The 27588-nt window shown below is 41.7% G+C and overlaps 1 protein-coding gene across 2 annotated transcripts in view; it reads left to right on the plus strand.

Moving 5' to 3' along the window:
* LOC123460178 (ubiquitin-fold modifier 1-like) overlaps positions 1-23580 on the plus strand; it is a 38286-nt gene extending 14706 nt beyond the window's left edge. Inside the window, exons 1-3 of one of the 2 annotated variants that reach the window (XM_045148082.1) lie at positions 18358-18452; positions 19741-19849; positions 23078-23580. In XM_045148082.1, the coding sequence (XP_045004017.1) occupies positions 23135-23359 (225 nt within the window). In that variant the 5' untranslated portion in view covers positions 18358-18452; positions 19741-19849; positions 23078-23134 and the 3' untranslated portion in view covers positions 23360-23580. Of the gene's footprint in view, positions 1-18357; positions 18453-19740; positions 19850-23077 lie in introns of those variants that run through there. The other variant, XM_045148081.1, reaches the window with a different exon arrangement.
* Positions 23581-27588: the final 4008 nt, after the last annotated feature.

The following is a 27588-nucleotide window of genomic DNA, read 5'->3' on the forward strand; positions in this document are numbered from 1 at the left end:
AAATAAAGATGGGGCATATAGAGAGAATGGGCATGATGATAGGGCCTGTAGCCACTGCAAATGAACTCTAGATGCATGTGCCACTTGTGCATCTGGCACATGTGGGTACTAGGGAATCAAACCTGGGTCCTTGGGCTTCACAGGCAAGCACCTTAACTGCTAAGCAATCTTTCCAGCCCTTTTGTCTACTCCTGAAGGACATTTAATTTAATTAGGAAGACAAGATATATGATAACAAAGCCTCACTTCAGAATATAAAAAGGTTTTTTAGTATAACAGATAATTGCATGGGACTGACTAAAGCTATAGAAAGGAAGTATATATAAGAATGTTTCTATATTTATGGGATCATGTCACAAATTGTCATCTAGAAAGTATTCCAAATTCTACTTGTAAAGATTGCCCCCATCCAGAGGTTTTAATTTCTCCTGATGAGTGTGGTCCTATCTGTTATATCAAAAGAAGAACCCTCTTTGACTGGCATTCCACCTTTGTATTAACCCCTGAAGAAGTGACTCAATCAGTTAAAGATTATAGGAGTCTTCTCCCACATCCCTGCTAAGGGTAAGACCCTAGCTTTATGTGGAAGACATACCCCTGGAAGGTGCCCTCTAATGTAAATCAGAGTTGGAGAGGAATCTGGCCAAATTTCCATATTTTGGAGATGAAGAAATGGAAATATAATGACGGTAAGTGACTTGTCCAAAGTGGTTGTCATGGTCTGTTTTCTGCTGCTACCTCAAAAGTGCACAGTCTGGAAATTTATAAAGGAAAGAAGTTTACTTGGTTCACAGGGCTGGAGTGTTCAGGTCCATAGTTGGTGGGCAAGGCTACATCTGGCAAGGGCCTTATGCTGTCCTATAGTGGCAAGGAAGGCCAGGTGAGCACATGAACAAAAGGAGGGCAGATCTTTATAGCAACTTGTTTGTGTCGCAATTCATGCAGTCCCCAAGAACTGTAATAATTTCAATGAGGAATTAATGACCCAGTTGTCTCTTCAAAGTCTTTTACTCTCATCGTGGATACACAGAGGACCAAGTTCAACTAGGGGGGGAAACTACATTGAAACTATAGCAGCTTTGTAAGGAATATATAGTTGGAAGCAGTAACTGATATTAGTTCCAAATAAGCAAATAAGTAAACAAGCAAGTTGGATTTATCACAAGGATTCAGTGATTTTCCATGGCCTATAAAGGGAAAGACAGTGATGGGCTGGAAATAGACTATTTAAAATAATAGAGATTTCAGGGAATTCTTTTGCTTTCTATTTCTTTGTACCTGCTTTGTGTTTTGGGCCCTGACTCAGTGCTCCTAAGAGAGTGTTCACATTCATGCTCCAGCTCCAGACATATGAAAAACTGGATGCATTTTGTTTCTGATCTAAGCTTTTGGAGTATATGATTGGAGGAAAGAACATGATATGAACAAAACAATACTATTTTAAACTAGTCCAATTGTTGATGAGGGGTGCTGGTGAGGAGTAAAGGACGCGTGTAGCATAACTTTAGCTGCATGTGGAATACGGGGTGGGATGAAATAGTGCACAGAAAGGAGCATAATTTACTGTGGGCTGTGCTGGCACTCCAAAGACATTTGCGTTGTTACTCACCAACATTGCCTGGAGCAATGCAGAATATAGACATATACATGAGGGCACATCTGCAGGTACACATGCACATCGATGTACATGCATACATTGCTCAGTGCATGCAAAAATGCTTATGTCCCATGCATACATACTCACTGTGCACAGAAGGGGTGATAATGAGGTAATAATGAGGTCAGGAGAGAGGATGTAACCCCCCTCACTTCATGCTTTACAGACTTTGTCCTTTGTTTGCTTTGAAAAGAGATAGCACTTTTATTACTTTCAAGACAAATGACTAGAATACTAATTTATATTCTGTTCACCTTGCTGAATCCATGATGTTTCCTAAAAGTAACAGAAAAAAAAATTCCCTAGAGTGTAGGAACACTTTGTCCCTCCTCCAGTGGCCATGGGGATAGTCTGAAGGCGGCAAAGGAGGCAGCACAGAAGAGCATCAGGGACCAGGACACTGGTGAGGGACATGAGGGATCAGCAAGAGACACAGGAGAGAGTGCAGAAAAACAAATCAAAGAAGCCCAAAGTAGATTCAGTAAAAAGATCAACCCAATGACCAAGTTTAGCTAAACTAAGAAATTAAAAAAAAAAAAAGATGTCAATAGCAAGGATATTATAACGGACCTTTTAGAAATTAAAGGAATTATTAAAGAATATGCAGAGCTACTGAGGCAGCTTATGGGTAACAGACAGTTTGCCCACACCCCCCAATAAAAGTAGCTAATGACAATAAATGTCCTTGTAGAAAGGGGAAATGTCCTCAAGCGTGTAAGCCAGGAATCTGGTTCTTCCTGATCCCTTTTCCTGAAGGATTCCTTGTAGCCTCCACCTTGTTGAAGGCCAGAAGGACACTTCCCTTTCCTAAAAACTTGGTGGTACCTGGACACTAGTGTGAAAACGACTTACCATCTCAGGACCCTATCCAGGAAATTATCATAAAAGACTATATGTAATAAAGGTCACCGGGCAGGCTTTCACTATTTCCACGAACTCCTCCTAAGCAGGAGCTCTGCCTTTTTCTCTTAAGCTCCTTAAAAAGATCTATAGTAAGACCTTGCTTAAATTTACCCTCCATGGTCTGTAGATTTCAGTTATCAAAATTCATAAGACAAGAACCTGGAGGCCACTACTCAGTGGAAGTTTTGCATGGTGATGGTGACTTAATTCCTGAGTTAGAGCACAACCAAAAGTTGAGAAAAGTTCCATCACTCTCAAAGACACCCAAATTCCCTTATTATAATTTATGCCAACAAGCTAGATGACCTAGATGAAGTGAGTACCTGGACACATGTAAATCATCAGGCTGACTCAAGACAGAAAAACTCAGCATACCAGATTAGGGAGCTTGACTCGGTAACCAGATATCTCCCAACAAAGAAAGCACATGGCTGGATGGCTTCACTGAATTGTACCAGACATTTAAAAAGGAATTAATACCAATCTTTACCAAATTCCTCCAAAGAAATAGAAGAGAGAATAATGTCTAGCACATTTGCCTGGTGAGAATTATTGTGACAACAGTGCCAAATATACCACAAGAAAACTGCAAACCAATCAATATTTCTGATTAATCTAGATACAATAAGCCTAGAAAAAATATTCAGGGCTGGAGAGACGGCGTAGCGGTTAAGCGCTTGCCTGTGAAGCCTAAGGACCCCGGTTCGAGGCTCGGTTCCCCAGGTCCCACGTTAGCCAGATGCACACGGGGGCGCACGCGTCTGGAGTTCGTTTGCAGAGGCTGGAAGCCCTGGCGCGCCCATTCTCTCTCTCTCCCTCTATCTGTCTTTCTCTCTGTGTCTGTCGCTCTCAAAAAAAAAAAAAAAAGTTCTGCTTTTTTTTTTTTTTTATGTGATCCTTTCCAGCACATGCCTCATTATCATGGCCCTTCTCCAAGGCATGTATGCTTGGCCTCTTAGCCTCCCTAAGTGAGTATTAGTTATCAGAAAAAGAGAGGGGGGGGAGGGTGGGAAGAGAGAGAAAGATGAGGGGGAATGGGCAAAAGGACAGGCTGGTTATAGATTTTATTAGATGATAAAAATATTTTCAGACTGCCTAGTGCTAGTGGTTGTACAAGGTTAAGTATGCTAAATACCACTGAATTGTATACTTTAAGATGACTGATTGTGTGTTAGGTGAGTTTCACCTCAATATTCAATTTGAAGAATATATAGGATAGTAGATAATTACTATATCATGTTTAGAATATACAAATGTATGTATATAAATAATATAGAAAATCTGCCATTCTGTAAGCTCTCAGATAGTTGGGAGTAGATTAGTTCAAGCTGCCCTTTAAGGAGTCACAGCTTGTGGAGGGAGGTAGGCATTCTCTTAGAATGCAGGTGTTGTTCTGAGTTGTTCTCTTTGGGCCTCACTGATTCCATTAGTGCTGGCAAGAGGCAGGTCTGTCTGGACTGAGATACAAGGCACCCAAAGTCTGCAGATAGCAAGGGTCTCATGTCAGATTTGCCCTTGTGTTATAAATCACTTAAGCTCCCCTCTTCTTTTTGAAGCCTGGTGGCTATATTTCACAGATGCTTTGACATGAGCTGGGTCGGCCTCAAAAAGGACAGTGCCTAGAAGAACAGAATTCTCTGAAAAGAAACTTTAAGCAACTTCCCAGACCTTCTTAATGTGTTTGTTAGGGACAGATGATGACTTATCCATGTGACATAAAATAGTCACAGTCCAATTTGAAACTAAGCCCTTTGACCTAGAACTTCAAACGTGCAGTATGCATTATTTTATACTGATGATGACTCTCAGGAGCTGTGCTCTACTAGCTAAAACCACTTCCTTGGTTTTGCAGTTCCCACGAGCAGGTGTGTTGTTGAATCCAGTACATCTGCCAGCTTGTGGGTAACCCTGGGGCCCAGCCCCATTTTATGGACAGACCATCTTCCAAATCAGCCAATCAGATTCATTCCTAGGGAGCACTTCTCCATCTCTTCCTCTGACTTGCTACCTTTGTCTCAAGCAACTTTATAAAAGCAAAGAGTAGGAAATACTAAGTTATTTATATTGATCCATAATTTGGCCAGACAATAAACCAATATTGTTTACACAGTTGCAGTGTGTGTCAACATTATTTGGCTCTATTTTGTCTCTCAATATTTCATTCACATTAAAAAAATCTAGACAGTCATTTGATCTCAATAGATGGGAGGCTATGATAGGACAGTGCCCTCCTAACTTTCTCAATGAATTCTAAAATGAGTAAGAAAACAGTGGGCTGGAGAGATGGCTTAGTCGTACAGAGCAACTCTTATGCAAGCATGAGGGCCTGAGAGGCCGCTTGAAGTCAATTCGCAGGACCCAGTGAAAGTTGAGTATGCCCACATTATCTGTAATCCCAGACCTGTGGGGAGCAGAGACCTGAGAATTACCAGACCTTGTAAAATAAATAAATAAACAAAAAGGCAAGCTTCGGGGTCTATGAGAGACCCTGGCTCTAGCAGTATCAGGTGAAAGGCCAATGGCAGAGAATACCCTCCAGCCTAGAGGGTGTGGTGGGGGAAAGCAGGATGGTGGGGGGGGGGGAGAGAAGGCAGAGGGAAGGGAAGCAAAATAGTTTGTTTGAAAAATACAATAAATACCAGGTGTAGTGGCAAAATTTTTAATCCAAGCATTTGGGAGGCAGAGATAGGAGGATGGCCATGGCTTTGAGGTCACATTGAGACTACATAGTGGGTTCCAGGTAAGCCTGGGCTAGCATGAGAGCCTACCTCTAAAAACATGCCATAAAGAAATCTAATTCAAAAAAGGAAAATAAATACCAATTCTTTGCATGCCAGTAAAATGCTGTATTAGTAAAAAAGAAAACAGTGATATTGACCTAACAAATTTAGGGGACATGGAGTTAAAGAAAGTTAGACATGCTTTTTCACCATAGTGTTTCTCAGAGTATTCACTAGTATTATGACTTTTCAAAACAAGATTTGAGTATTTCCAAATTTATTTGTTCAATATATTCTTTTTGTGAAACATTTCTAACAGGATTAGCCGTGAAGAACAGTATTTTAGAAATATTTTTGACACCTTCCTAAGAGTTTTGAAATACTCTGTTCCATTGTTTCAGTTGAAATTTAAAACTTTTACAAAAGCTTAGTGATAAAATATTGAACATAACAAATAAGTGTTATACCATTCTTTGAAAAGTTTCCAGTGGAGAGCTGGAAAGACAGTTCTGTTGGGCGAGTGCTTTCCTCACAGGCACAAGGACCTGAGTTTGATTCCCTTACTCATACAGAGATGCCAGGTTTGGTGGCACATGCCTGAACCCCAGCACTGGGAAGTGGAGATAGGAGGACCATTAGCCAGCCAGTCTAGCTGAGTTGGTGAACTCCAGGCCAGTAAGAGGCACTGTCTCAAAACAACTAGACAGTGTATCTGAGGAATGATACCTGAGGCACATACACACATGTGAACATGCATTCCCACACACATATGGGTGCACATGCACACACACATGCACACCAAATATTCATGCAAAATAAAAGGTTCCAGTGAAATTTCAAATGACAATAATTTGATAGTTAGTAATGCCTATTTTAAAAATAAACTAGACTTTTTTTGTGTGTGTATTGTGTGTGCACATGTACGCATTTGTTTGCACGTGTGTGAGTGCATGTGTGCACACATGCGTATGGAGACCAGAAGTTGATGTCAAATGTTTTCCTCAGTCACTCACTTACCATCTTTTTTTTTTTTTTTTTTTTGACAGGGTCTTGTACTGAGCCTAGAACTTGCTGATTTGGCTCGGCAGGCTAACCAGCAAGCTTTTGGAATAATCCTGTATCTACACTTCTCCATGCTAGCATTTTACATGGATGTCAGGATCCAAGCTCAGGTTCTCATGCTTATGTGGCAAACACTTTACCCACTGAGTCATTGCCTGAGCCCCTCTTAGTTGTTTTCTTTAAAAAAAAAAAAATTTTAGGCCAGGCATGGTGGCGCACACCTTTAATCCCAGCACTCAAGAGGCAGAGGTAGGAGGATTACCATGAGTTCGAGGCCACCTGAGACTACATAGTGAATTCTAGGTCTGCCTGGACTAGGGTGGAAACCCTACCTCAAAAAATCAAAAAAAGGGTTGGAGAGATGGCTTAGTGGTTAAGTGCTTGCCTGTGAAGCCTAAAGACCCAAATTCGAGGCTCGATTCCCCAGGAACCACGTTAGCCAGATGCACAAGGGAGCTCATGAGGTCTGGAGTTTGTTTGCAGTGGCCGGAGGCCCTGGCGTGCCCATTCTCTCTCTTTCTTTGCCTCTCCTCTCTCTCTCTCTGTGTCGCTCTCAAATAAATAAATAAAAATGAACAAAAGAAAATTTTTAAAAAATCAAAAAATATTTATTTATTTATTTGTAAGCAGAGAGAGGTAAAAGAATGACAGACAGAGAGAATGGGCATGCCAGAGCCTCCAGCTGCTGCTAGTGTCCTCCAGACGCATGTGCCATTTTGTGCATCTGTCTTTACATGGGTACTGGGAAATTGAAGCAGGGTTGTTAGGCTTTGCAGGTAAGCATCTTAACCACTAAGCCACCTCTCCAGACCCTCTAAGCTAGTTGTTTTCTTGAACTTTCATTTCCATTTTACTTTTGCCACAGCTTTTGTCCTCATGAATACATTGTTTGGTTTGGAAGTGCCTTATTGTCTATTCTACAATGCAACATAAACAGATGAAAACTGGAATTCTGCCATTTTGATATGATAATAATAATAATATAAGCATGAGCCTTTCTTACACAATGAATTTTTATTATAATTATTGTTTAGAATATTTTATTATCATTATTGTGATTTATGAAATTTATATAATCAATATGAATTATAATAATTATTTTAGAATATGATTACAACATAAATATAATACCAATTTAATTATGAAATGAAACACAAAAGTAACAATTTTATTGGAAATGAATCCCTAAGTTAGATATATCATGAGCAAATGTTTCTTATATGTTTAATGAAAACCAGACAGTACTAAAAGCTTAATCACGGGGCTGTAACAATGATTATTCTATAAAATAAAGTTGAAGATTTACTGGAGCAAATACTCTGTGATACTTGTAAAACCATGTTTAACTGCCACTTTGAAAAATATACATCAAATCTGAAAGAGTTTTTTATACTGTTGTGGGTTTTAGTCATTGTGTCATGAAAATTTTGCAGTCCTGGAAAACTCATGCTTATGTTGAAAGCCATCAGTGATGCTAATGTTTATCTGAAGGTACATTTCTTTCCTGATGCATCATTTCCTAGGGAGGAGAACAGATAATAGCTTAGAAGAAGAACCTATATATGAGTAGGAGAACAAGTCCTTCTTGGTAATCACTATTCTTAAGAGTGTTCTCTTGCTTTGCACTCAAAAGATTCATCCTCAGGAGAGAAAATTTTGCTTTATCTGTAGTGAGAGCGGTAGAACAGTACTCAGGGGTATGCTTTCCAATAAAGGGAATTAGTATGTAAGATGAACACTATTTGGCATTGTAGATTTAATCTCTGGGATGCTCCCATAGAATAGTGTTAGAGGTCTTCACACATGTAGCTTAAGATGTCATGATTCATATAAACAATTTTATATTTTTGAGAATCTGGAATTATTCCTAACTTTTACAACTATAAAATAGAAAATTTTTATGTCGGTTTGTATGTGTGTGCACGTGTGTGTGTGTGTGTGTGTGTGTGTGTGTGTGTGATTCATGATTGTGTGGAGGCCATAGGACCACTTCAGGTGTCATCCTCAGGAATGTTGTCCATCTTTTTTGAGCCAGGACTGGAGCTCACCAGTTAGGTTAGACTGGCTGGCCAGTGGGCCCCAGGGATCCTCCTGTCTCCACCTCTATGTTAAGATTACAGATTACAGGCATGCACCATTATGCTTGCTATTTTTACCTGAGTTCTGGGGATGGAACTCAGGTCCTCATGCTTGCAAAGCAAACATTTTCCCAGCTGAGCTATCTCCCTAGCCTCGTAAATACTTTTCATGTGGTGTAATTACCAAAGCATTAGAGTATTCACTAAGAAATAGGAAACAAATTTGTACTTCTCCCACATAGTATCAGTTCGACCCAAGAGATCAACTGACTTTGAGCTGACCAGGTTGGACATTTACTCTCTTGTTAGCTTTATAGATACTTCGGACTTTCATAAAATTTAGCATTCACATTTCTGAAACGGTTGCTACACATTGATTCATTGTATTTGCTTCTCTGTTAACTGTCTTCCTGCTTTGATCCCATATCAGATGGGACCCAGGGACTGATCTTTCATATTTGCCTTCCCTCTGTCTGCCTTCTGGGAGGCCTTTTCTCAGGGGTGTTTCCCTTTCCTTCTGCGCACAGCTTGCTGGCTTGTCCTTGGTGCACTGGGGTGAGGGGTCTCCTTATCAAAGGAGAAGCTGCCAGGGCACAGCTGCACTGTCCTTGAGCTACTTTGAAGTCTAAACAGAGAACATTTCAGAGCTTATTTAACAAGCTATTTCTGCTTTTAGTGATATTTGTACACAGTTACCTCCTGCCCTGTACATTTTTATGAGATCACCTTCGTAGGGCCTACTTAAATAGAATTGCAAGTCTGAGAATTTTCCTTTTCATCTTTGTGTGTATAATGTGCATGCACATGCATGTGTGCAGGCACAGTATGTGTCACAGTGGAAGACCCTAGTCTTTCTAGTCATTAGGGTAGCACTCAGTTGGACTTGTTTGCCATCCCTGCAGTACACTGGTTCCACTTTGAACACACTGATCCCTTTAGATTCTTCCATACTAAGTACGGAGGTGTGAAACCATTGAAAATAAAGTAAAATTCACTTCTCTTGAAGATGCTGATAATGGCAATGGGAAAATGGAGGCGACCTACTGGACCCTTTAAGTAAAAGCATATGAGTGGATTACAAGTCAAATGTAGGAAAGGAGGGGATAGCAGTGTGAATTGTATAGGAGGGGAGAGGAAAAGTTTTGCACATGTTTGAGAGAAGTAACCAGGGGTACCTGAGATAGGAAGGAAATGGCAAGTTGAGAGAAGACAGTATCCAGGTGGGAATGAGAGTCTCCAGAAGTCATAGGCATCACGTTTGGGACAGTCCAATTGCAGGAGAACACAGCAATGACCTGGACACACAGCATGGAGATCTATGCAAGGTTGCACATGCAGGGCTGCAGTTGAGTCAGGCAGGGGCAAATGCACTGACCACCCAGCACACAGGAATACTGTGTGCTTGGTGAGTTTAACTTATTTATGATGCCATGGAGAAGGAACAAAATCTCAAGTGAATCTGACCGTGAGGAGGGAGGATTTATCTACTGTTGTTTTTATGCTTTTGGCTAGTGTAGCAGCCCTGGGGGAATGTTAGACAGAGAACCAGGATTTATGCTGACAGAACAAATATGTGCATGTGTGGATGGGTGAATGGGTAGATGGGCAATGGGGTTAATCAGCAATGACTGAGGCTGGGCGAATGCTTGTGCAGAGGAAACACAGGTATAGGGAGATAGGCTAAGAAAGGAACTCACTGGTAGATGCTGTCTTAGCCTACACAAAACTACATGGAGTCTAACCTTCGCACTTGCCCAAGTTACAGTTAGTCATGGAAGCATAGTCATGTCCCACACCATCTTTTTGTCCACTATAAGCCACACATACAATGGTGGTCCCATAAGTCTATATGGCCAGGTGATATTGTAGCCATCTTAGTATATGCAAGTACACTGTATGATAGCCAGTGATGAAACTGGCCAGTGGCCCATTCCTCAGGCCATTTTTCCAGGCTTAAGTAGTCTGGATGGCAAAGGGTTCTGTTAATGGCATTTCTCTCATATTTTCATAATTATCAGAAAGCTGCTAAAACCTCTTGGATCTGACATGGGAAGTCAAGTTGCTACAGTTTGAATGATGATAGTGGGGCTGGCTTAATCCTCTTTTCATGAGATGGCTGAGAACAAATACTCTGGGTCTATGAAGCCAAAATATGCATGCAACCATTTATTGATTCATTTGTTCCACAGATATTACTATACTCACAAGGTAGCTTGATGTACCTAATTTTTTTCTTGGTTTTTTGAGGTGGGGTCTCACTCTAGCTCAGGCTGACCTGGACTTCACTATGTAGTCTCTGGGTGGCCTCAAACTCGTGATCCTCTACCTCTGCCTCCTAAGTGCTGGGATTAAAGGCATGTACCACCATGCTGGGCTTGATGTACCTCATTTTGCTGATGAAAAGAATGACCATGAACTACAACAGCCAACAAGAAGGAGAGGATAATGGTGGAGTAGAGGTAGGTGAGGGAGGGATGAGCCAGGCTGGACTGAAAGGTGCCAGGTTATAAGGCTTCTGTGGCAATACTCAGCCTTATCACCTGGCTTCACATGCTTTTCCAGTCCTGACAGCTTCCCTCATGCCTGATGCTCCAGCCAGCCTTCAGCATTAACTGAGAACCCCCACATCTATGCAAGCTAGGAGTAGAACGGTTGTCATCATCAAGAACCTCCCATGTGTAAGGGTCTGTGTTTTAGGTCACCTTTTATCTGCACCATCCCCTCCACCAAGTAGGAGCTGTCATTATCTCTTACACAGATGAGGAAACTGGGGCTTCCAGAAGTTGAACAAATAATGAACAAATCTTACAGGTGTGAAGAGTTGGTCAGTGTGGCACTTGCTATAGCTTTGGAAGTTTCTTTGGTTTATAGAAAAGCATTGCTTTCTCAGAAAGGCAATCAAAATAAGTAGAGATTGTATGAGATTACAGCAAGGCCCTAATAAAGCGCCACAAGCCCAGCGTTTGGGAACAATGGAAATTCATTAACTCATTGTTCTGGAGGCTAGAAGTTCAGCTGAACAGTGCCCCCTTGGAAGGAAGGATTCTCAGGATGCGTCCCTACCTCTTGGTAGGTCTTTGGCTTATGGTAGCCTAAATCCAGTCTTTACATGATATTCTCCATGTGTGTATCCAAATTTCCCCCTTTCATAACGACACTAGTCATATGGGACCAGGGGGCCACCTTACCTCAGAATGACCTCATATTAGCTAAGTACATTCACGATGACCTTATTTCCAAATAAAGCCATACTTTAAATCGATTCAGATCTCAATGAGTTAATATGGGGTGGGAGGATATGATTTAAGGCCGAGTTGTTGGGTTGGATGAATCTCAGCTGTTTTGTGGCAGAAGGCAGGTAGGTGGGAGTGGAGGAGAACAGGGAGAAAAGGACAGCTCTGCCATCCTGTCCCTGGGCTTCACCTCCCCACAGGCTGCACCCAAGTCCAATGATGACATATGAGGCCTGCCTTTTCCTAGGAGTCACATGTCCTCCGCGTGGACAGCGTGGCTTCTCCGCAGAGGTGCTTCATGCACGGTTCTGGACTTAACTGTTGAAGAACCATCTATGAGGTTTCTTCCCTCTATCCTCTTGATCCCACGGAGGATATTATTTCAGGCCTTCAGTCAACACATGCGAGGTAGCTGCTGCTCTGTGTGTGGGGAAGACTTGGGGTCAGTCTACATGCCTCAAGGCCCTCTGGGAACTTTAAGCCTCATATAGAATCAAAAGACTTGTTAACACAAAACACACACACACACACACACACACACACACAAACAAAAATCTTTTGATTTTCTCTTGGAAGACAAGGAAAGCTTTATAAGGGAGGTGCATTAGCTGGGCCTTGGAGGAAGGTGGGTGCCTGAAAATGGGGTAGGAATGGTATATGCTCTCAGGAAGCAAGAATAGAGAGGAGTTTAGACAAAGCCTAAGCATGTGGAGTTCAGTTCAGGCAAATACACTGTACTAAGTCCATTTTCTGGTGATGTAGCAAAATATCAGAGACTGGACACTATAAAGAAAAGAGGATAAGTCGGGTGTGGTGGTGCACACCTTTAATCGCAGCACTCGGGAAGCAGAGGTAGGAGGATCACCGTGAGTTTGAGGCCACCGGGAGACTCCATAGTGAATCCCAGGTCAGCCTAGGCTAGAGTGAGACCCTACCTTGGAAAACCAAACAAGTAAAAAGAGGGTAGCCCAGCGTGGTGGCGCACGCCTTTAATCCCAGCACTCGAGAGGCAGAGGTAGGAGGATTGCCATGAGTTCCAGGCCACCCTGAGAATACAGAATGAATTCCAGGCCAGCCTGAGATAGTGTGAAACCCTACCTTGAAAAACAAAAACAAAAACAAACAAACAAACAAACAAACAAAAACAAAGGGGGGGGGCTTATTCTGCACAGCCTAATGACCAGGGTTCCATTTCCGCAGTACCCACTTATATCTAGATGCACTAAATGGCACATGCATCTGGAGTCTGTTTGCAGTGGCTGGAGGCCCTGGTGTGTCCATCTTCTCTGCTTCTCTTCTCTCTGCTTGCAAGTAAGTAAATTAAAAAAGAAAATTAAAAAAAGAGAGGCTTATTTTTCCTCACATCTTTAGAGGCTGACAGCTCAGAGTCAGCTCCATCTTCTTGGCTCTGGTGAGGCGAGGGCCTCTCTGTAGTCTCAACATAGCAGAGCAGTGGGAAGGGAAAGGGCTGCTTGCAGAGGTTGTCAGCAATGGCTATGGCCTCACTTTATGACCACTCCCGTATGTTAAAACTACCTGGAGTCCCACAGAACCCCATTAATCTCTTCCAATGGCAGCACCCACACAAGCTGATCATTTTCCACCCAGCTCCATTTCTTGAAGATTAACCACTGTTTAACTCTGCTACTTGGGGGAACACGAACCTTTGGGAGACAAACCACTCCAAACCACGGCAGAAACATGGGAAATTTCAAGTGGGAAAACTGGGTAATACTTTTGGAAAGGTGATTTTTAAATCTCAAGTAACAGAAATGTAAAGACCTTGGAATTTACAATCACATTAAAAAGTTTCTACCTTCAGTTTCGTTTTTTCTTTCTTCCTGATGAAAACTTGTTATTGGTGGCAGGCAAAATAATGCCCCCACCGAAGATGTCTGGGACCTGTGAATGGGTTAGCTTATGTGATAGATGGATATTTGCCGATGTGATTAAGGTAACAGGACTCAAGATGGGAAGATTATCCTGGATTACCCAATCTGGTTACATAGTTCTTAAAGTTGGGGAACCTTTCTGGTTGCAGAGAAGCAGAGAGGTAGCCACAGGAGGTGGACTTGGTTTTGCAGGTGGAGGAGGAGGCAGTGCCTGGGGAACTTGAGTGAAGCAGGAAAAGCAAAGCAATGAATTATCTCCCAAAAAATCCAGAATGGATCACTGCCCTATCAGAAACAGACTCCAGAGCTTCAGAACATTTTTTTTAAATATTTTTTTTTGTTCATTTTTAATTAATTATTTATTTATTTGAGAGCAACAGACACAGAGAGAAAGACAGATAGAGGGAGAGAGAGAGAATGGGCGTGCCAGGGCTTCCAGCCACTGCATACGAACTCCAGACGCGTGCGCCCCTTTGTGCATCTGGCTAACGTGGGACCTGGGGAACTGAGCCTCGAACCGGGGTCCATAGGCTTCATAGGCGAGCGCTTAACCGCTAAGCCATCTCTCCAGCCCCAGAACATTTTTTAAGAGAGAGAGAGAAAGAGAAGCGATAGAGAAATGGCACAACAGGGCCTCAGACACTGCAATCAAACGCCAGACACTTGTGCCACCTACTGGGCATGTGCGACCTTGCACTTGCCTCGCCTTTGTGCCTGGCTAACGTGGGATCTGGAGAGCAGAACATGGGTCCTTAGGCTTCGCAGGCAAGCGCCTTAACCATGAAGCCATCTCTCTAGCCCTTTTCAGAACTTTTAAGAATAATGTGTGTCGGGCTGGAGAGATGGCTTAGCGGTTAAGCGCTTGCCTGTGAAGCCTAAGGACCCCGGTTCGAGGCTCGGTTCCCCAGGTCCCACGTTAGCCAGATGCACAAGGGGGCGCACGCGTCTGGAGTTCGTTTGCAGAGGCTGGAAGCCCTGGCGCGCCCATTCTCTCTCTCTCCCTCTATCAGTCTTTCTCTCTGTGTCTGTCGCTCTCAAATAAATAAATAAATAAAAATTAAAAAAAAAAAGAATAATGTGTGTCATGTTATGGAGTCTGTGGTAATTCATTACAGCAGCAGTAAGAAACTCATACATAATGTATAATGCCTGTAAGAGTTGAGAAGTAGGCAGGGCTTCAGGAAATCCTAGGGAGTTCCTGGTTCACCCTATTATTTTATTACTGAGGACACTTAAGTCCAGCTGACACCGCCATCGGCAGCTGCCTGATGGAGCTGAAGCCCATGCTTGTCCCGCAGTGCTGCTCTTGCTGGCCTAGGGCCCTCCCTCCTTGTGTAGCTTACAGGAATGTTGGTGGCCACAGGGCATTTTCATTCACACCACACCCAGGCTAGCTCTGTGTTAAGCAGAAAGCAGCAATTAAGCAGTGGTGCCATTAGTTAGGAAACATCAGGAGTGGCTCATTAAAAATGTGGCCTGTGACAGCTTCCACATGAATGCCACCTCTGTCCATTGCTTCTTATGTCCTAAAAATAAGACAATACTTACAAAAGAAGGATGAAAGAAAAAGAGAGAGTGAGCCCCTGTAGAGATTCTCATGAAGATCAAATGGAGACCAGGAACAGTGAAGCCAAGGGCACATTAAACCTCAGGCCTGCAGCCTGGTGTCCCTCAGATCCAAGCCACGGGTCACTTTCTCTTCCTGGTTGCTATATATAGGCATGCCCATTAGACCAATCTTTTCTCCAGAGGCTAGCTCTACTCTGCTCAGTGGCAAATATCCACCCCTCCGGGGAATGCTCAGAATAGGGGGCTGCTCTCATTTGCAATTTTCCTTTTCATATTTGGTAGTACAGTCATTTCTAATGTTGGGATTTTTTTTTAAGGTTGTGATATGAAGTATATAAAAAACACTGCTTTCATCACTTGCACAGATGCATGGATCCATGAGGGAAGGTGATTTCTATTTAGAGCAATGATGTAAACGCTGGCCCTGAGCATGCATTTACAAACACATGTTGTGTCTAAGTTTCCAGGTCTCTGCTAATGAGAAGATCTGATGTTTTGCTAACCCATACACTTACTTATGGCTGATGGAGACAGAAATACCTCGATTAGATAGCTGATGGTGACACTGGGTGCCTGAAGTATCTGACAACTGTGTTTCTCTCACTCCTCCTTGGCTCGCACGCCGCAGACCTCCCACGGTCATGACTCTCTCTCAGTTTTTCCTCAGATGCTGCCATTCTGCTGTGCACACCCATGCACTGGACTCTGTACCAGGTCTTCTCAGGTTTTATTATGGAGAGCTGGAAACCAGATCACACATGCACCAATGCTTGCCAAAGCACAGCATTAAAAAAAAAAAAACTGCCAGAAAATCTTACAAAATAAAGAAAGCACTTCACACCATCTATAACACTGTCTTCCCAAAATTAATGAATCAAAGCTCTCAATCCAATTACCCACTTACAGGGGCTCCTGGAGAGAGATGAACTCATCAGATGGCAACAGGGAGCTGCCATTCACAAAATCCAAGCAACTCTGTAGGACAGTGACCTGCTTTCTTCAATACAATTGGCCTTTTGTACGTGTGGCTCCATATCCACAGGGGTTGTATTTAAGGACTCAACTCTCTGTAGGATGAAAGCATTTGAAGGAAAAAAAAAAAAAAAAACCCTGTATCTGTACTGAATGAGTATAGATTTTTTCTTGTCATCATTCCTTAACTAATATGGTATCTTGCTATTTGCATAGCATTTACATTATATTGGTTATCATAAACAACCTAGAGGTAATATAGTATATGGGAGGATATTACAGGCTGTGGACAATACTACTACACTCCAAGTAAGGGATTTGAGTGTCTATGGATTTGGGTATCTGTGAATCCCTTGAGTGTACTGAGGGACAGGAAGAGTAACAGGGAGGAAGAGTGGAAGAGAAAGGAAGGGAGGAAGGAAGGGAGGGAGGGAGAGAGAGAGAGGGACAGAGAAGTGTCTTGAGGGTTAATAGCATATCTATCACTTTCAGTGTGTGGTTCTTACTGTAGAGATGATGAGGAATTTGAACATTGACTTGATACTTGATCATGTTCAGGAATTATTGTTCACATGTTGTGACAACAGTATTGTGGTTATGCATTTTAAATCTAGCTTAAAAGCATATGGAAATATTATCATACAATGAGATCCTGAATTTGCCTGAAATGGTAGGTGAGAGATGGAATGGGGTTAAATGACACAAGATTAATGTAATTATGGTGGGAATAGTAATTGGAATGCTTAAGGACTTAACACATTATTCTACTTACGAATATGTCAGAAATTATGTGTGATAAAACATAAAGTATTACTTATAGCAAACATAGAATTCAGCTATGCCCCTAAGCCTTGCCCATTTAAAGGTCCTGAACATCCTCAAGTTCTCTGTGCCACTAAATAGACACCTCCCATCTCACTCCATTCTGTATAGCTAGGCTCACATGCTCACTAGATGTTCCTCAGTCCTCAGAGGGCCTGCCATCTCCACGGTTCTCAGATCCCTTTTTGTTCCCTGGAGACCTCCCACTCCTGAGTGCTGATGGAAAATTTAAAAACAAATGTAAACATTCTTATTTGAAGCAATTTATTTCTCTTTGCTCATTCCAAGTCTATCTGGACATGTCCCCAGAGGCTTTCTGCACAAAACATGGCTCTTTCTTAGAGGAATACCATCCCAGTTTTAAAATCAAGGCAGTAGGTTGCAACACTGGTCATGATACTCTGCAGCTTCTCTCATCAGAAGATGAAGTCTGGTAGCTGACCTCGTAAGTCTGGAGCCACCTATGACTTGGGCCTGATAAACATAATGAAGGGACCAGTGTGTGTTGTGCATTGGGGCCTTACAAGGCCCGAAGCATCTGTGCTGCTCCTCTGTTTTCATTGTAAGGTCTTGCCCAAGACTGATGATGAATGGGAGACCACCAAGCTGCTCAAGGTGAAGCCACCATATCACCTGGTTCCCAGCTGACCACAGTCATGATGACCCAGCAGGACCAGCCAGGCCCAATGCAGTAGGATACTCAGAGTTACGAGCTGTGTGGATAGGAGTCATGTTGAGGCATTTGCCTGGGGATTTCTCTTAAACATGGGAACAGTTACCTATAATCGCCGGCCATCATTCTTCCTAATCACAGTGATACCTATGAGTTCCACTTGGTCATTGAAGCAATGAGGGCACAGAGAAAGGCGTTACCTAAGAGCTAGAAGTCAGGTGGACTTCCTGAACAGGAGATCCCTAAAACAAGTCATGATGCTGAGAAGAAATTAGCCAGGGAAAAATGAAAAAAAAAAAAAAAGATTTTAAAGAAGGAACTATTTCTAGAAGGCTGGGGACTCTAAAATAAATGAATGATGGATAAAAGGATTAATAGATAGATGAGTTTCTGCATGTATGTCTATATGTATGTTGAATTTTAAGCATGTCCTCTTTGACTCAAAGAATTGTAAGAAGACAGACATGCTTAGGAGTACAGTGAAATAAAAAATTTGGCTTTCATTTGAATTATTTTGGGGTATTGTGTCTTTGAGATTATAAAGTTTAATTCTCTCAGGAGGGAAATAGGCCTTACTTATGTGTTGCTTAATATTGCAAATGTTGAAGTGCCATTCTTCTATCTACTGTAACAGACTAGGTTCCTTAAGGGACCATGGATTACTTATTTTGTTATTTCTAAACCAATTAGCCACCAAGCTGTTGCAGTCAGAGTCATCATGTTCCTGGCAGAAAATACAGGACAAAGAGCAGTTTGTGGAAGGAAAGGGCATACTTTGGCTTATAGACTCCATGATGGCAGGGAAAGTCAATGGCATGAAGAGAGGGTCAACATCACCTCCTGGCTAACATCAGCTGGACAACAACAGCAGGTAACTGTGCCAAACACTGGCAAGGTTCCCCTGGCTGTAACACCCATAAGTCTACCCCCAACAATACATCACCTTCAGAAGGCTTTAATTGCCAAATTGCCATCAGCTGGGGACCTAGTATTCAGAACACAAAAATTGATGAGGGACACCTGAATCAAACCACCACATTTTGTCCCTGGCCCCCATAAACTGGTAACCATCCATGATGTAAAATGCAATGCATTCAGTCTAACTTTAATAGTCCTTATAGCTTTAAAAATTTAAAGATTATTTATTTATTTATTTTAGATAGAGTGAGACAGAGAGAGAATTGGCATGTCAGGACCTCAGCCATTGCCATTGAACTTCAGAAGCTTGCACCACCTAACAGGCTTATGCCTCACCTTGCCTCATCTTTGTGCATCTGGATAACGTGGGATCTGAAGAGTCAGATATGGGTCCTTTAGCTTCACAGGCAAGTGCCTTAATTACTAAGCTATCTCTCCAGTCTTCCCCATAGATTTTTCGTTATTGGTTCATTTTTATTTATTTATTTGAGAGTGACAGAGAGAGAGAGAGAAAGAGGCAGATAGATAGAGAGAGAATGGGCACTCCAGGGCTTCCAGCCACTGCAAACGAACTCCAGACGTGTGCGCCCCTTGTGCAACTGGCTAACATGGGTCCTGGGGAATCGAGCCTTGAACTGGAGTCCTTAGCCTTCACAGGCAAGTGCTTAACCACTAAGCCATCTCTCCAGCCCTTCCCCATAGTTTTTAATCACTCTATTATGTTCAAACATCCCCATAGTCAAAGTTTTGTTAACTGAGTCATAATAACCAAAACCAAAAAATCATAATGGCACAGAATAAACATTCACACTGCAAAAGACAGCACTAGACATAACAAAGGAAAATTGAACCAACATAAGATTTAAAACACACAGGGCAAATAAAATATCAAACTCTATAGCTCCAAGTTTAATAATCCTAACCAGTGAGAAGTCTCCAAGTCCAATCATTCTAACCAGTGACAAGTCTCTGGAGTTTCAATTCCATGCCTCCAGCTAAGATATTTACAGTTCTGGAAAACTTCATCCAATGCCAGCAGCTCTGCTTAGCAGCCATCCCATAATCCTGGCCTCTCCATTGGGTCTCAACTGCAACCCACATTTCAGCCTTATGGCTCCATCAAGCCTCCAAGTAGGCAATCCAACAAGCTTGCTTCATACTGCCCATGGCCATTTCCAAAATACTAAACTGTGTTGCAAATTCAATGACCATCTCTTTCTTGCATTTGTTATACTCCATAGTATCAAGTTAACCCCGGAGGGAATAAAGCGGACTTTGAAGATTGGGACACTTCTTCAGCATTCAGGCCCCTTCAAAAGAGTCTGCATTCTTCCTGTTATTCCATTGCAGGTCAGCGGGTCTTGCAGCTGAACAGACAGCAGTTTCAGCCCAAAGATTTCACTTTATTTTGTGTCATATTTCTCTACTCACTCTAGTACATTTTTACACAATGCAACCCTGAACAACTTCTCAGGAGATAGGCATAATAGCAAGCCTCTCACACAAACTGCTTGTAGCTCAGTCTAGGCAAAGCTCTCTCTCATCTTCATAAGCCAAACCTCATAGTCCGTATTACTGCATTCAGGTCTTTCAGCTCTGACTAGATGCCACATCAAGCTGTGATTATAGCACTACAAGACATATCTTGGGCAAAGATTTCAAACTCATGCACATTCCTCCTGCAAATCAAATCCTGCAAATCAAAAAAAAAAAAAAAAAGTTTCAAAAGGCCAAAAGGCCAAAAGTGAGATTTCTAGCAACACCACCACCACTTCTTGGTACCCATTTAGTGTTGCAGTTAGGCTCACAGTGCTGACCAAAAGTAGCTTGTGGAAAGGAAGGATTTATTTTGGCTTGTCTTGAGAGAAAGTTCCATGATGGGGAAAATGATGGCATGAGGAGAGGGATGACATCACCTCCTGGCCAATATCAGGTGGAAAACAACAGCAGGAGAGTGTGCCAAACACTGGCAAGGGGAAGCTGGCTATAACACCCATAAGCCTGCTCCCAACAATACATCACCTCCAGGAGGCTCCAATTCTCAAATTGCTCTCAGCTGAGAACCTAGCATTCAGAGCACATAAGCTTATGGGAGACACCTGATTCAAATCACCACACTAGCACCAAGTGAGTAAATGAACAAGCTAGACGTTACGTACCCAAAAGGTACTAGAGTCCTTGAAAATTTTAAATTACCAGGAAAATTTTTCACTATACATTTTATTAATACTATAGGCCAGATGTGTTCATGCCCTACCTCCAGTGTCTGTTCAGATCTGAGTGCATAAATTCCACTTTATTTCAAACTACCCTTGCTTCTGTTTTATCAGAGCTTTAAGCACTCTCCTGCTGAGTTCACTGTGATCATGCCTTGGACACTTTGAAATGCACACCTCCTGAACTCTTTCCTGGGAGGTTTCATCCTAGCCCATGTGCTTGCCTGCATGAGGATGGTGAGAGCCTGCGGGGCCATGTGCCTATATCACGTTTGCTTGGTCTTAAGAAAGGCAATGATCCACAAAAGGTTCAAAATGAGAGATGTGATGTTACACCTCATATAGATGTCAACTTTCAGCAATGAACAGCAATTTATAAACCTTTCTGAAATATAGGAGAGAAGGCAGCTGAAGAGATTCTTTTTATTTGAATTAAAGAAAGGATTGTGAGATACAAAAATTTGACCTACAGGTTCCATATGTCAATTTTATTTATAGAGATAAAAGTTTGCACTCAAATATATCCATTTCTAACTCAACAGAGTGATAGGCCAAGAAAGAAGAGTAGACATTTTGATCTGTCAGAACATTAATGACCATCTAGTCCCACACACATAATATGCCTTTTGCATAACAGAAACTGAGGCAGGGAGAAGTTAAGCATGTACCCAAACTTAGTGAACAGAATGTACTTGAGGGTGATAAGTGCATTCATTATCTCAATTATCCTAATGGTTTCTCAGTGTAGACATTATCTCTCAGTATCCACAAATGGGTGGTTTCAGAAACTTCAATGGGTACAAAAGTCTGTGGATGCTCAAGTCCCTTATATAAAATGCATATAACCTATGCATATATTCCTCTGTTCTCTAAAAAGTATCTAATGATAATACCTAACACATGATACTAATGGCATTAGTAAATACTGTATTGTTCAGGGAATGATGGGGGGAAACTCCTAATTTGTTCAACGTATTTGTAATTAAAATTTTTTTTCAAAACTGGGCATGGTGGCGCATGCCTTTAATCCCAGCACTCAAGAGGCAGAGGTAGGAGGATCACCGTGAGTTCGAGGCCACCCTGAGACTCCATAGTGAATTCCAGGTCAGCCTGGGCTAGAGTGAGACCCTACCTTGAAAAACCAAAAAAAAAAAAAAAAAAAAAAAAAAAACAACTTTTTTTTTTCAAGCCATGGTTGGTTGAATTCACAGAGGCAGAGCCTGCAGACATGGAGGGCTGATTGTGTAGGGTGAGGATGTGCAGTTTACAATATATCAAAGATGCCCCAGTAAAACTTTCCTCAGAAAAAGAATGAAGGCCGAATAAAGGGACAAAAATCAAACTACTGGGCTAAAATCTTTCAAACCCCAGACATTAGACACATTTTTCAGTGATTTGATTGTCTGAGGCAATATGAGGGAAGAAGAATTCTCAAATGAAATACACATGAGGCATTTGTTTATCAAGCACAATGCATAGATTTATTCAAATCCAAATTCAAACGACTCAACTGGAACATAACAGCTATGAGAATATCAGGAAAATGTATAAACCAACTAAAAATCTGATAACATGAAGGGATTGTTTTAAATATTATAATTGAATTGTAGCTTTCCTTAACATTAAAAGGTGATGGGATTAGAGAGATGGTAGAATTGGCAAAGTACTTGCTGCACAGCCATGGACTGGAAGTAAGATCCCCAGCACCGAAGGATGGACGGCTGTGCTGGCAAGTGCCTCTCATCCCAGCACCGAGGAGGCTTGCTGACTAGCTAGACCAGCTAAACCAAGGAGCCTCAGGCTCAGTGAGAGACACTGTCTCAAAAAAAATGTTGGGAAGCAATGTGCACACACACATACACACACAAGCATACGCACCTCACATAAACACATACAAAAAAGTTAAAAAGTTAAAAGATAAAGACTGAACTATAGATAAAATATGAGGATGGCTATGTTTTCTTTCTCTCTTCCTTTTTATTTTTGCTTTAAAAAATCCAGTGGAGATATTATTTGAAATGTTAAGAAATTGCTTTAAGATTTAGAGAGTTTATGAAGATAGTGTACTAAATAATTTTTAATGAGTGTACTTTTGAGATATGTGATATCTGTATAATGATTTTTGAGGTGTGTAATGATACAGATGATATCTGGCATTTGCTTGAAGATGAATGGGCCAGTAGGGAGTTGGTGAGTGCTATATGATGATGATCATCATTGAAATTTATGGACACATTGACAGTCAAACATTTTCTGGTAATTTAAGGCCAAATGGGTAAATGTTAATGTCAATTAAAGTTGATTATTTTGATTATTGATTATTTTGGTCAGAAACTACCTGAAATAATTCCTTAAAAAATAGGAACAGGCCCTCTGCTGGCTCCAGACCCGGGCTGCGGGGTGTCGGTGTGGCTCCACCATGTCGAAGGTGTCCTTTAAGATCACACTCATGTCGGACCCGTGGCTGCCCTACAAAGTACTCAGTGTTCCTGAAAGTACACCTTTTACAGCAGTCTTAAAGTTTGCAGCAGAAGAATTTAAAGTTCCTACAGCAACAAGTGCAATTATTACCAATGATGGAATAGGAATAAATCCTGCTCAGACTACTGGAAATGTTTTTCTAAAGCACGGTTCAGAACTATGAATTATTCCTAGAGATCATGTTGGAAGTCATTAATACATGCAACTTGGAGCACAGTTACCGACCAAAATGAATATTGATGTTTGTTGTTGCTGTAAAATTGAAATCATGTCTTTAAGATACTATGAAAATAACAGGAATCAAAGAAACAATGAATGGTGGCTCTTCTGTCCCTTGTTGTTCATGCTTTTCATATGAAGTGGGAAGCCCCATGGGTGGAGGGCACAACCTCCAGAGAAGGTGGTACCGTTGACGACTGCTACCTCACAACAAGTGAGAGTTCACTTGTGGCAAATCGATTATCTGACTTGACTAATAATTCTTAGCCAGACATTTTGAAAGTTAAAGTTCACTGTCATACTTGTATTTGAGTTAAAATGTTAAAGGATTATGGGTCATGGATGACAATTGACTTGATATTATCTTACTTGCAAACTCATAGTTTGATTACTATATGGTCTGATGACATTAATAGAAATTTCAGTGAAAAATCTTAGTTTTTTATTGTTTAGGGTTTTTTTTTAAGTTTCAACCTTAATATATCCTATAAATTTTAATTTCTCATCATGAAGCCAAAAGGTGAATTTTTAGATCTATCCATTGTATCTATAAATAGTTTAACTGTGATCTTGCAAAATTCAGTGTTTATAATTGAATTGACAGAAGTAGAAACATCTTTTGTTAAGTTATGTATTCTTTTAATACCAACTTACATGACAGAAATCCTCAAGAAACCATTTCTTGAGGATATTTTTGAACAGTGTTCAGAAAGAACGTTGTTGCAGAGGAGATCTGAAGTGTACGCGTGGCATTGAGCAAAGCAGCACTGACTGGACGTGCTGATGAGCAGAACTCGCTGAAGACCGGACCTTTAAGGCAGTGTCACTGCTAGTCATCTTGTGAATAAGGAGCCAGGGGAGGGAAGATGGTAAAACCCAGATGGCCTGACCAGGACAAGAAAGCAAAGGACAGCAGTGACAAGGAACAGCACCGAGCTGCAGGAAAAGTCCATAGGCTGGACAAACCTAAAAGAATAGGTTGTAGGAAACTGAAAGGGAAGACAAAATACATGACATAGGCTTAAGTACCAAATGACAGAGAGGAGGCTATATTATATGAATGTAAACACTTCAGAAATACCCTTGATGATGGTCCAAAGAAAGATTTGTCCATACAGAGAAAACCTTAATCTCTGCTGTTTTGAAGGATGAATTAAAGGCAATTCATTACTCAGAGCTGGGTCTTGAGCAGTTGCATTTTCAGTAGTGAGCTCTGGAGGCAAGGGGAAGGCAGGTTCTCACTAAATACTCACTACATTCATGGATAAAGCTCTAGGACCAAGTTTTACCTTGACATGTTTGAGTGTTACAGGGCCTCAGTTTATTTATAAGAAAATGTAACATACACAGCATCTGAAAGCTACATTAATGGTTTAGGAAATTACTAGATATCGATCACAAATTATCAAAGCAGGGGGTGCCAGCTGATAAAGGTAATTATTTTTATAAAAATCTAGTACTCAGTGACCTGGCTCTTTATAAAATTAGGCCTCAGTTAAACAGAAGTGTCTGAATACTGTCTTTTAAGTTCTGGGCTTAATTATAATTGTCTTCTTTCTCCTCTTATAACACAAGTCTGCCTGCTGTTTGTGCAATCCACTTAAATGTCCTTTGCTATAAAGTGATATATTTAATACTTACTTGTTTGGTTTTGAAAATTAAATTCTAATCTTAAAAACATGTATTAAGCAACTAGATGTTTTATTATTAAATGTGATCTGTAAGCTCAAAAAAAAAAATAGGAACATGGCTGGAGAGATGGCTTAGTGGTTAAGACGTTTGCTTGCAAAGCCAAAGGATTCCGAGTTTGATTCTCCAGGACCCAAATGAGACAGATGCACAAAGGGGCGCATATGTCTGGGGTTCCTTTGCAGTGGCTGGGGGCCTTGGAGTGCTCATTCTCTCTCTCTCTGCCTATTTCTCTCTCAAATAAACAGATAAATAAATAAAATATATGAAAAAAAACAGGAACAGTCTCTGCTTTTGCTTACAGCTATATTCCCAAAGCCTAGCAGAGTGCTAACCACTGTACAAACATTTGTTGAATGAAAGAAGTTCAGGACGGGAGAGATGCCTCTGCAGTTAAAGGCACTGCTTGCAAAGCCTGATGCCCTGGGTACAATTTTCTAGTACCCATGTAAAAAGCCAGATGCACAAAGTGGCACATGCATCTAGAATTTGTCTGCACTGGCAAGAGGCTCTGGTGTCCCCATTTTCTCCCTCTATCTCCTTGAAATAAATAATAAAAATTAAAAAACAGGGAGACGTTCATATGAAGGTTTCTGTGTAGTTTGGCATACACTTGACATTCTCCAAAGAATAAAGCTTAAAAACTAACTTTGTAATACTATTGGTTCAGGTCTATCATGTATTTGTGTCATCCCATCCAGTGAATAGGGAACTGGGTGGGAGTGTAGAGTTAGAGATTACAAGTGGAAAGGGTCCTGTGTTGGTTCATAGGCCCCTGGAGACGATCTGGAGCATGGGGTATATAGATGCAGTCAGCAAGGCTGTCCAAAAGGAGACACAGCATCCTCAGCGGCACAGAGAAGCTGTCTCATGTCCAGGAGCATCACACACTTTCATGGGCTGCTGTTCAATGTGGAGCAGGTAGCTGATGGCCAACAGCGAAGAAGACACCCCAGCAAGTGCACTGCTCAGTGTGCTGTGGTATCCTCTGCCGGGGTCAAGGGCGATGTTTCTCTGAGGGAAAACTGGAATTGGATTGTTCCAGTACTGCCTCGTCATCCTTTAGGCTGCTCTAAAACAAATTCAGAATATTTAAACATTGAGAGGAATAAAAAAGAAGACGAACCACCAAGTCTTTCAGAGTTGAGAATTTCTCCTTCAGCTAGTGTCAGCTGGCTGCCTTTGGTGGCATGTTTATCATCCTCTTCACTTTCAAACTGCATTTCCTGTCCAGAAACACTACCTCAAGGGTTATATTTAGCATTGCACACAGAATCCCTCATGTTGTATTCAGGAAACGCAGCCCTGTCAGAGCAGGGTGGGATCTCAGGGTCAAGATGTTTCCTGGATAACAGCTCCATCACTGTTCCATGCAAACCTCCCACTCCTCCACAGTCCACCGCTCTCCATGTCAGAGCATGTGTGATGGTGAGCAGCCTCCAGGAAATGAGGTAATTCTGTGGAAGCCTGCCTTTCAGTGGCAGGGGACCTGGAATTCGCTTAACTCCCCCACTCACATATTCATGTAGACCATGAATCATAGTGACATGCCACCTGAGTAATGATTCTTTCCCATCCTGTGACTGCCACTTACCACCTATCTACTATACATAATGCTCCAAAGGCCACACTTTCTCCCTTAATGTGGACCCAACTGAAGGATAAACAGGGTAATCAGGCAGATGGAGATGAACAGCACAGCTTTATTACTGATAACAAGCTAGGAGGGAGTCAGAGGTATGGTGGAGCAGCCCACACTGGTTTGCTAACACTTTCCGCAGGTCTCTCTCCACCCCCAGGTCCAGATGGTAGAAAGGAAAAGTGTGGGCTTACAAGCACAACCTTTTGGCCAAGGCTGTGCCTGATACTGGTCTGAGACAGAAGAAAAGGGAGATTAGATCCTAGTGGAGATCATGGACCAATGACTGTTAGCCATGAATTGTAGACCCTATCAAGGAATCAGTAAAGGGTAAAAGCAGGCCAGGGTGGATACCAAGAGGACAAAAATTCATGGGTAATAGGAGAGACTGGGTCTGGTTTTCCTTCCTAATAAGTAGATGCATATTAGGAGATGAGGTCTTTGGGAGGTGACTGGGTTCAGGGAAAAAGGAATGAAAATTAGAAAGCAAGAAGTCCAGCTCCCTACCCTAAAGCTTGCAAACTTAATGTGGAGACAAGACCAAGAAGTAGCTGGTGGCAGTTGAAGTATTTATTGGATCAAGTCAATGCCTAGGTGGTGCCCTTTCATAGTATAGTTTTGCCAAGTCTAAACAGATCTGAGTGGTGAAATAGAAACTTAGTGGGGTTGTCTTAATTTGTTGTATTTTGTTTTTAAAGCACAACATCTAGATGAGAGAATTACAGTTTCTAGCTCAGGACCTATGAGCAAGATTAGATAACTGTTCCTGTGATAACCTTTCTAATAAGTTGATGTGCAGAAGAAATGACATGTTTTTAGCAACATTTAAAATGAAAAGCTCATAG

This window comes from Jaculus jaculus, chromosome 4 (assembly GCF_020740685.1).
Source record: "Jaculus jaculus isolate mJacJac1 chromosome 4, mJacJac1.mat.Y.cur, whole genome shotgun sequence".
Classification (NCBI taxonomy): Eukaryota; Metazoa; Chordata; class Mammalia; order Rodentia; family Dipodidae; genus Jaculus; species Jaculus jaculus.